Below are 11,252 nucleotides of genomic sequence, written 5' to 3' on the forward strand. Positions count from 1 at the left end.
TTCCAAGCATCAATATTTGTTAACTTATGTGCCCCTAGAGCTATTATCATAGACTCCTAGATATAGAGAGAATCTAATACAGTAGATTGTGGAGCTGGAGCCCGCAGGTTCAAATAATGGCTTTGATATTTATTAACTATGCAATGTTGAACAACTTATTTAACCTCTCTATGTGTGTTTCAGTTTCCTGATCCATAAGATCAGGCAAGTAATCATGACTAATTTATAGAGGTGTTACGATAATAAAATAGTTTATTCTGTGTAAAGTGCTAATAACACCAAGTTATATATGTCAAATATTTATTTTTATTACTCTGTCATGTCAAAGTAATTTTTAAATATATACAGTATGTATTAAAATTAATTCAAGATTAAAGAAATACATAATGTGGCCTGTTTATAGTTTTAATTTTTTCCTTTCTTCCAATGCTATGATTTCTTTAAGAATGTAGATTTGTAGAATAAAACTTATAAGCAGAACCATGAAGTGTCACAGGAATGATATCCTTGCCAAGACACTGTCTCCTCCTCAAGGAGGCAAGGCTTAGCTAAACAGGAGGCACTGTCCAACCCCCATAGTCTTTTTGATAGCATTTTTAACTTCCTGGTTCCTAAGGCAGTAGATGAAAGGATTTAGCATTGGTGTGAGCACTGCATACACAGCTGAGATTAGTTTGTTGGAATTAAATGATGCAATAGCTCTGGGCCGAACATACATAAAAATCATGGCTGTATAATAAATTATGACTACAGTGAGGTGTGATGCACAGGTAGAGAAGGCTTTCTTCCTTCCTTGGGTGGAGGGTATCCGCAGAATGGTGGAGACAATGTAGACATAGGAAAGGATAGTGGTGATGAGTGGCAAGACAAGAATGATGATAGCCAAAGCAAAGTCCACTAACTCAGCTGTAGACATGTCTTTGCAAGCCAGCTTGAGAATTGGGGAGATATCACAGAAAAAGTGGTTCATGACATTGGAACCACAAAAGGCAACATGTGAAATGAAATAAACCTTGATGACAGAGACCATGAAACCACTCACATAGGAGAAAGCCACCAGCTGTACACAATAGCCTGTGGTCATAATGATTGGGTATTGGAGAGGGTGGCAGATGGCCACATAGCGGTCATAGGCCATGGCTGCCAGAAGCACACACTCTGTGCAGGCTAATGAGATAAAGAAGTAGAGCTGGGTCATGCAACCTGTGAAGGAGATGTGTCGTCTCTGCAGAAGGAATCCATCCAGCATCTTGGGAACTGTGACGGAAACATACCAGACCTCCAGAAAAGACAAGCTACTCAGGAAATAGTACATGGGTTTATGGAGGGAGGCAGTGATCCAAACAGTGAGCATGATGATAAGATTCTCTACTACCACCAGCAAGTAGACCACAAGGAAAAGGAAGAAGAGCAGGACTTGTATCCACGGGGCAGTGGGGAAGCCCACCAGGATGAACTCACTGACCAGAGTGATGTTTTTCTCCAGCATGGCTAAAAGCACTGAGAGGTACTGAAGTCTTATATAACAACACTACAAATAATGAAGATGATTATGCTATCAGACAAGAGACCAAAAGAAGTTAGTAAATCAGACTTTACTGGAAATGATTCATAAAAAAAAACTTCTGTTAATACAAAGTAATCTTTAAATGTGAAAGCTTACATTTCCATCAGTTTTTTTGTTGTTCTTTTTGTGTCTGTTTTTTTTCATGAAAGTCTCCCAGAATCAAAATACACTCCCAGAAACCAATATTGCCCTGTATGTTAACTACTTAAACTTTAAATTAAAAAAAAAAAAACCTTCCCACCCCTAATTCTCACTCACCTGATGAAATATTTGAATGTCACTATCCATGTCATTCCCAGGTCCTTTGTCAATGAAGATAGATAGTCTCTCCCTTGCTGGTTCCAGATCTCTGTTTAATTAGGAACTCACTGCAGAAGATTTCTTTCCTGCCTAAAGGAAATGTGAAGGATAACATCATATCAGAAGGAGTTTCAAAGTTTAATATTTGGATGATGCATTGGCTGTAGCCCTTTGATAAGCCCAGTTTCCTCAGACTTTATTTGTGGAAATAAAAAGTAGTAATTCTTGGCAAGTTCCTTACTGACTCTCCAGTTGTTTTCAGATAAAAATGGGAATATTTTCGATATCATACATAGGAGGTGCTTAATATATTGATCCAGCAATGTATTTCTTCAGCCTCATCTCTCATGATCCTCTAAATGGTTTCCATGATCCAGACATATTCAGCTAGTTTTTCTTTCCCAAACACACTAATCACTCTCACGCTTTGCTTACATTCTTTCCTCTTCCTATCTTCCAGTATTTATTGGCTGATTGAAGATTCAAAATTCCACTTAGGAGACATCTCACCAAAACTCAGTCAAATGCTTCAAAAGCATTTGCTCCCAGTGCACAACCCCTTCACATGTTGAGATTACTCTCCATTACACTACAATTTCCCAAAACTCAGGGAGATACTGGCAAAAGGGTGTAAATTTCCAGTTGTAAGATGAGTAAGCTCTGGGGATCTGATGTGCAGCAAAATGACTATAGTTAACAATACCGTATCATATACTTGAAAGTTACTGAGAGTATATCTTAAGTGTTCTCACCACGCACAGTAAGTGATAATTATGTGATGTGATGGAGATAAAACCTAAGCTTATTATGATAATAATTTCACAATATATATACATCAGATCCTCACATTGTACATCTTAAACTTACACATGTTATATGCCCTTATATCTTAATAAAATGGGGAAGGGGGGAGGCTCTGCTTTCATGACTGCGAACACAAGGTCTAGAACACTGACTAGAAAATATATGAATATTAAATTAATATGGATTAACAAGTGAATTAATGAATCCCGTGGAGCTTTGGGATCCACAGGAAATGGATCAGGGGCAGAGGAATGTGAATTCAGGGTACTTTCCTGACAGAGAGCATCTATCTATCAGGCTATACATCTTTGGACACAGCCTCAGCTTGCATATCCAGGGCACTACCACAGCAAACATAGCCACAGGGTCTCAAAACAGTGTATTCCTGGTTTCTGGTTACTTGGTAGGTCGGGTCTGTAAATATCAGCCAGTGTCTCAGGTTCTCCTAGAGGAGTAAGGAGAAGAGAGGCAAGAGGGCATGTGGATATAGCATAAGGACAGGCAGATCTTATAATGCTGGAAGAGAGAATATTTGTGAGGTAGCCCAACTATTTTATCCTGTGGTCACAGGACATCTTTTGGAAACACATGAATGAATGTGTCTCTCTATAATATCATACTCATCTATAAAGACTGAGATCAGGTCCTGCCTTTAGAACATTGCTCACTCTTTCTGCCAAACAATTTGTGCATCATACTCTTCACATGACATAGAGGGTGAGAGGCTGATGAGGGACTCATTGGACTAGAGATCTTCTGGTCATGGTTCATAGCAAGGGACGGAAAGATGAGGCTCTGAAATACATACTATTGACACCACTACCTCCTTTCTATAGCAGCATACATCAGCAGAGCTCAGCACTGCTTGCTGGGTGGAAAGAGATTGTACCTTACCTCCAGACCTCCAACCAACACTTTCACCCCAAAGTAGTTCATTAGTAAGTGATTTCTGGCCACAGTTTTCAATGCCTTTGACCTAATTCTTTTCCTTGGGAAAAGCAACTGATCCTGGGAGCAGAAAATAGTGAGCTTTTCCATGTTCTAGTCTCAGTGGGAAGAATGTAGAGACTTTCCATCAGGGCATGTGTAACATTCCACATTCTCACCATCAGCCACAGAATTTCCCACATGCTCACCTTGCCTACTAGTTAAAAGCATTGACTTTAGAGTCAAACAAGGCTTCTAGATGTGTCATCCTGAACAGAATATCCAACAATTATAGGCTTAAAGATCCATTGCTGTATTCTATTCATTGGATAGAATAATGTTAATAATGCCTACCTTCCTGATTTGCTGTGAAAATAAATGCGATAATGCACAGAAAGCACTTAACACAGGAATTGGTCCATGGTTTTTCTCTGTAAGTGTTAACTATTATTATATTATGTCACACTAGACGCACACATGCTACTTACATGTGTCAATATAAACACATAGACATCCATCTCTCTCCTTTAGTCATCTTTTTTCTGTTATATTCTAGGGCCAAATTTTTGAAAAGGGCTATAACATATTTGAAGAGTTCTGAGTTACAAATCACTCATACCTCTTTCTTATCCTCTCTCTAGCACATTGTTTTTATATAATCAAGCATACCCTTGTTATTTTATATTTTCCTCCACTCTTTTGCCATGGATGTACCTCTTAGTAGATTTATTTTGTTTCATGGAGAAATGAAAAATTCTCTCTTACTATTTTCCTTGTCTTCGGAACTGAAAGCATTAAGCTCTGAGGTCTCTTCTATGATATCTGAGGAAAGAAATCCTTTCATTTGTACTATAGAACTGTTTTTCCAGTCTTGCAAGTTCTTATTTTCAAGAGACAACATGGACACCAACAGACTTCTTCTGGAATAAGAAACATATCTTTTGGGTATGATCCAACACCTGAAAGATCCTACAGCTGCCCACATTTCCTCAATGTTGAGTAAACAAGTAGTGAATTTTCATTTTCCCATTCATTCTCCACAGGACCCTTTCTCTTGTCCAATCATGGCACTTGTAGCCACTTCCCCTACATCCCTCTTCATCTTCCTCTTCAAGGAGATTTCTTGAATCAAGATCATATCAATCAATGTCACCTGGAACTTTCAGCCACTCACCATGGTACAACTGCCCTCTCTTTAAGAGTGGAGGATTCTGCAGATATTTGCACTAATCATAGAAAAGCAGACTGGGTTGCATATTTTTATACTTGCTAGAGATCCACATCCTGTCTCTATTTAGACTGCTTGAAAGGTATTTCAGCATTAAGACAAGACTGGAGCTGAGGCAGGAGAATATATCTAACACTTCCCTACCTCTTGCCCATGTCTTTTTCCCAGGAGGCTCACTTGACAGTCTCTCCTGGCTCTGGGGAAACTCTGTATGCACTGCTAAGACTATGCAGGGGATTTGGGCAGGGAAGCTGAATCTTCACTTACCTACCAGTTTCTGTTTATAACTGGACCAAGTTTATTTATATCTGTGAGTAGGATGCGTCCTTTTCTCTTAGTACTATATGCATGTGATGCGACATCAAGTTATTCAAAAACCAGGATAAGAAAATTAAGTGGGTTAATAAGGTAACCAATACATTCATTTGCTTATTCACAAAGTCACAACCAGCTTTTATTGAGCTCTTATTATGGGTCGTATGCTGTGATACATATTCTTTGGAATAAAAATACATAAGTCATGGTTTCTGCCCTTCAGGAACTTGTAGTGTTCTAAATAAAATAATAAATATACACTATAATGAGCTTAGAATGTGACGTGTACCAAAAGAGAGGTACAAAGCACTCTAGGAACTCCAGTGAGGGGGTAATGCTTTCTAACTTAGAAATTTAGAAAAAGATTCATCAAGAAGTGTCATTCCAGACTCATACAGGAAGATAGTGTGAAAGTAGTGTGATGGGGAAATATTTCTGGTTCAGCAGGAAGAAGATCTCGTTCCTAATCCAGGTTCTACCATTTTTAAGACCTTTGACTTTATAAAATTGTTTTTATTCCTCAGTTTATTCACCCATAAAATGGGATAACAATAATTCACTTGTTAATATCATATCATTAATGTTAGTTTCAAAAGTGATATGTATATGAAAACAATTCTAAAACAGCTTTATGATAACTACACAAATGTAAAATATTACCTGTGTTGGAATGTGAATCACAGCCATGATTTGATCAGAAGAAATGCGGAGAGAGGCCCTTCAGTGTAGAGACACTAGCCCAGGAAAGAATATAGAGAGAAATGAAACAATGGGATAATGAGGTGTCTGCAGTGACTAGGTCACACACAGCAACCTTGGACTCCAGGAAGCAGTCATTTGATGAACGTTTGTGAAGCACGTGCTCTGTGCTAAGAGCAGTGTGAAATGACAACTCCTGTCTGTCAAGTTATTCACAGAGGAGTTAGCCCATAGTCTCTGCTATTAATTGTTGTCAGTAACCATAAAATTAGGAATCAAGTCCTAGAAATTTCGTTAGAATGAAAAGCCCAGGAAATATACTTGTGTCTCTGTGAGTAACCAAAGGTGGACAAAGGGAGTGAAGCAGAGGCCTAAAAAATGAGACATCCTACAGAAACTTTAGATCCTAGAAAGTACCTAAATTGGAATTTGATGGAGAAGGATGGATCTAGCTCTTTCCCCACTGTCTCATATTCTTTGTCTAAAGGCATATAGTGAGTTGGCACTAATTCTGGGAAGGCTGGGACCACTGGGTCCTCATGAAATGAGACTATGGAACATGAAAATCAGGGAGGGTAATTATCCTCTGAGGAATGACTCTAAGAGAAAATGAAAACACCTATGCTATATAAGCATTCTTTTTTCTGCAGTGCATGAAACTGTCCAGTCTGCATGCAAACATGCAGCAAATGGTGCTATCTGAAAGAACTGGTAGTTTTATTAGTTACTAAATGTAAAGCAAGAACTATTTATCAAACATACTCTTTCTCTTATTAATCAGCAAAATAAAGCAGCATCAATTTGAATTTCATGAGAATTAAAAATCCAGGAAAATTTAAAAAAAAGGTTTTCAGCATCAAAGCCAAATGTTTGCTGTATGTATTGACATGAGAAAAAAGGGACAACTTGCTTTTAGTATTAAGTCATTGAAATCAATCAAGGTCTATTAAATTATTTGGTATAAAAAGACTAATAATTTATTTCTCATTTAAGTAAAATTTTATTTTGGGATATTAGTATTACAGAAAAAATTTAATGATAGTAAAGAAAGTTCTCATATTCTCCTCCCCCAGTCTCAGTCTCTCCTATTATTATTACAATACATTGCCCTGTACACTTTCAAACGTAAGAAACCCAAACTGGTATATTATTGTTATCTAAACTCCAGGTTTTATTCAGATTTTACATCTTTTTCCTTATTCTTTTTATGACATTGGATTCAAACTAAAATATCACATTCAATTTAGGTATTTTGTCTCTTAAATACCTTCTGATAGTTTCTCAGTCTTTACTTATATTTCATAACTACAGGGCTTTTTAAGGAAAACAGAGTTTTCAGTGCTATAGAAGAGCTGTTATTTCTAAAATGTTCTTTTCCAGAAAGTTTCTTGGATATTTTCTGACTCTGTTCAATGAGAAATGTTAGCAAATTATAAAAAGATTGGATTATAAAGTTCAAGTAAAAAAATCAATCTAAAATTCATCTGCACAATGTTGTAATAGGCAAGAAATTAAAGACCAAAACGGAGGAAGAAGACCAAAAAGAAAACAGACCACACTGTGAAGAAACTTGAAAGGCAGACAAAACAAGTTTATCAAAGGTGACGGGAACCAGTAGATATTTTTGAGCATAGAGGCCCTCTATGTTGGTCCTCATTTGTTCTGTAGATGTGAGTGACCTCTGGCCACTCTATCTCTCCTACTTGAAAGACCCAGTCTGGATCAGTACTCTTACCTCCTATAATGATCAAGGAGATTAGAGACTCTCCCAGACACTGTCCTTTAAAAAGGAAATTATCAAATAGTCACATTATCTATGTAGTATTTTCAAAGAATGGCAGACTATAAACATGGTCTGAAACAAACATGATCAAATGTAACAAGGATAATATAAAGTACTGTCTCTAGGTTTGGGGCAGAATTAATTAATCAATGGAGGATGAGGAATACTTCATCTGACAATTAATAGTTTACGTGAACAATCCTAGGTTTTATGACATCAAATTAAAAATGAACTATGAGGATCATTTAATTATGAAAATACAGTCCAAGTCAAGAGAAGTTTTGATATTGCCATAATTCACATGGACTTAAATATCTTTTCATTCATTGTTATAGAAAAATGAATATATGCAGGAAACTGCTAAACACTTTTCCTATACCTAAGATAATTGGTTTTAAATTTTGAAATCAGAATTAGAGGTGTTTTTTTTTAAACTCAAAAAATAATGCATTTTACTGTGAAAAGCTTGGAAAATAAAAAGAGCACAATGAAGAAAATCAACATCATCTTTTTACTTCCTACTAACCAGTTAACCTATAAGGAGCTAGACGGTGATGCCCAGAGGATGGCACTCCAATCACAACTGTAACCCCATTTCAGAAATTTGTTCTATGGACATAGTTGGGAGATAGGCTTTTGATGAACTTATATCTAGTCATTATAAATATAAATTAAAATATAAATTACAATAGCATAATACAATATAAAAATAAATTATAATAAAAATACTTATAAGGTTATGTAATTGTTTTGGCACAAAAGATATGAATGTTATATTAGAATTTTTAATAAGTAGCAACTAGCAAATAATGCTTTATTTCCTTGCTAGTAGCCTTTCATACTTTATTAAGCAGCAGAAAATTATGGAAAGACAGGCTGCAACAACAGAAGACTCCCACATCTGGAGAGGAAAGCTTCTTGAAGGCTGTTGTCCTCAGGGTTCTCGTCTTGGGAGCTAAATTTCTAAAAATCGTATTGAGATAACCCTGTCACCTCTGTCCAGATGAACAAAGTTGTACATTTTATTAGGTAATAAATGCTTATTTAAATAACTATTGGTAACAACACCTTTTCCACAGAATGCAATTTGTAAGAGTAAGGGCTACAGCCTCCGGCAAGAATTTCTGCTGCAAGTGGGACCGAACCATCTTTGCGCATAAATTTATCCCTCACAAAATCATTCACTGTAAGTTTTATGGCCTTCTCTGGGGCAACTCCCAATAACTGTGGCAACAGACCTCTATACAGTCCAAAGAAGCCTTCATAGCGTAGCACTTTCTTAAAACAGTCAAAGCTGTTTTTATACATAAGTTCTCCCACGAAAGAGCCAGTTGATCGTTGGTTCTGCATTCGAGTTTTTACAAGATCAATAGGATACACAGCAGTGGCTCCAACAGCTCCAGCAATAGAACCCAGACCATACCTGTAGGCTGATTCTGCAACCTGCAGGAGAATGGGTCGGGACGAGTCCACTGAGGCCTTCTGCCTCTGGGCCTCAGCCAAGTTGAAGGGCAAAGTTCCCTCTTCCAGTGGAGCAATCTTCCAGGTGATTTTCACAAATCCTTTGGAAATTGTCAAGATCCGTTTGCAAGTGGCTGGAGAGATCACCACTGGTCCCCGAGTCAGTGCCCTGTCTATTGTAAGGGACCTGGGGTTCTTTGGGATCTACAAGGTAACTTCCCTTTTAGTTATTTATTTGATTCTGGGTTCACTTACTAAATTATAGAATGGAGTAAACTATGTAAATAAACTTCTCATTATCGGAGAAGGACAAACATTATATGTTCTCATTCATTTGGGGAATATAAATAATAGTGAAAGAGAATAGAAGGGAAGGGAGAAGAAATGGGTAGGAAATATCAGAAAGGGAGACAGAACATAAAGACTCCTAACTCTGGGAAATGAACTAGGGGTGGTGGAAGGGGAGGAGGGGGGCGGTGAATGGGTGACGGGCACTGAGGGGAGCACTTGACGGGATGAGCACTGGGTGTTATTCTGTATGTTGGCAAATTGAACACCAATAAAAAATAAATTTATTATTAAAAAAATAAACTTAAAAAAATAAAATAAACTTCTCATTAGCATGAAAAAAAAAGAGTAAGGGCTACATTGCATAGTTACAGCTAACATTTCAGTTAATTTCCTTCTAGTCTAATTTAAACAAACAAACAAATAAATAAAACTTCTTCTTCTTCTTCTTCTTCTTCTTCTTCTTCTTCTTCTTCTTCTTCTTCTTCTTTCTTCTTCTTCTTCTTCTTCTTCTTCTTCTTCTTCTTCTTCTTCTTCTTCTTCTTCTTCTTCTTTTTGAGATGGTCAGATTTTAGATGTGTTTCTGCAGGTAGATCCAGGATCTGCTTCACAGGTATAATATCTGTGCTATTTCACAGTATTCTTTGCTCAGAAACGTACATGCATGGGGCACCTGGGTGGCTCAGTTGGTTATGTGTCCAATTCTTGACTTAAGCTCAGGTCTTGATCTCAGGGTTATGAGTTTAAGCCGGGTGATGCTGGGCATGGAGCCTATTTAAAAATTTTTTTTAAAGCCTATGCTTAGTTTTATGCTGGGCTGTCACAATCTTTTTTAAAATTATTTTTAAAACTTGAGTACATTTGACATACAATGGTATATTAATTCCTGATGACAACATAATAATTTGACTTCTCTATATGTTACGCTACATTCACAAGTGTAGCTACCATCAGTTTTACTACATTACTATTACAGTATCATTGACTGTATTCCCAATGCTCTGCTTTTTATTCCTGTGACTTGTTCATTCCATAACTGAAAGCCTATATCTCCCACTCCTCTTCACCCATTTTGCCCATCCTGTACCCACCCTCCCTATGGCAACCACCAGTTAGTTCTCTGTACTTATAATTTTACTTTTTGTTTGTTTTGTTTGTGGGTTTTTTTAGGTTTCATATATGAATGAAATCATATGGTATTTGTCTTGATCTGATTTATTTCACTTAGTCTAATGCCACTAGGTCCATCCATATTGTTGCAAATGGTACATCTCATCCTTTTAAAAGACTGATATTTCAGTGTGTATGTGTATATAAATCTATATCATATCTTCCTTATCCATTTGTAAGCCCAATACTTTTTTTGCTGTTATATAACCTGATATTTCATGTAATATTTTTCTGTCAATAGTGCTGTGTAGATCATGTTATTTTAATACCTACATATTATTTCATTTAATGTATAAACTATAAGTTTATAGTATAATAATTCCTTAATTATGGAGACAGAAGATTGAATAAATAACTGCACTCAGTCACTAGCTCCATGTGGGCACTGACCTAGGTAAATCAGGAAATGAAGCTAGAAATCCCTGTAGTCAAAGAGGTGATATGTTTCCAACACAAAAATTCTCAGTTTCCTATATGCTTGCCTTTGTAATTCATAATAGAATAATCACCTGGGTGTCTGCTACTTCATAGGCTACAGTCAGTGGCTTGTGGCTAAAAGAAATCTTACCAGAAGTCTCCTAATACTATTCCATAAGGAAGCCTGTGGTTCCTTGAATGGCTTCCTCCTTCTGCTTTCCCTTTCTACACTTTCAGCCTCAGAATTAAAGCAAAGAGCAAATCCAGGAAAGGTCATTTAGAGAGATACGAGT

The 11,252-nt window shown here is 36.9% G+C and overlaps 1 protein-coding gene across 1 annotated transcript; it reads right to left on the minus strand.

The window, feature by feature from the left end:
* Window positions 1-544: 544 nt before the first annotated feature.
* Window positions 545-1,489, minus strand: LOC112667396 (olfactory receptor 6-like). Its single transcript, XM_025458966.3, has one exon. The coding sequence runs from the start codon at window positions 1,487-1,489 to the stop codon at window positions 545-547; it is 945 nt and encodes a 314-aa protein (XP_025314751.1).
* Between the last annotated feature and the right edge of the window lie 9,763 nt (window positions 1,490-11,252).

Source organism: Canis lupus, chromosome 21, assembly GCF_003254725.2.
Source record: "Canis lupus dingo isolate Sandy chromosome 21, ASM325472v2, whole genome shotgun sequence".
NCBI classification, from domain to species: domain Eukaryota; kingdom Metazoa; phylum Chordata; class Mammalia; order Carnivora; family Canidae; genus Canis; species Canis lupus.

What these genes read in the sequence shown, in the direction of transcription:
- LOC112667396 (XM_025458966.3), bottom strand. Translation starts at nt 1,489, where the DNA reads ATGCTGGAGAAAAACATCACTCTGGTCAGTGAGTTCATCCTGGTGGGC.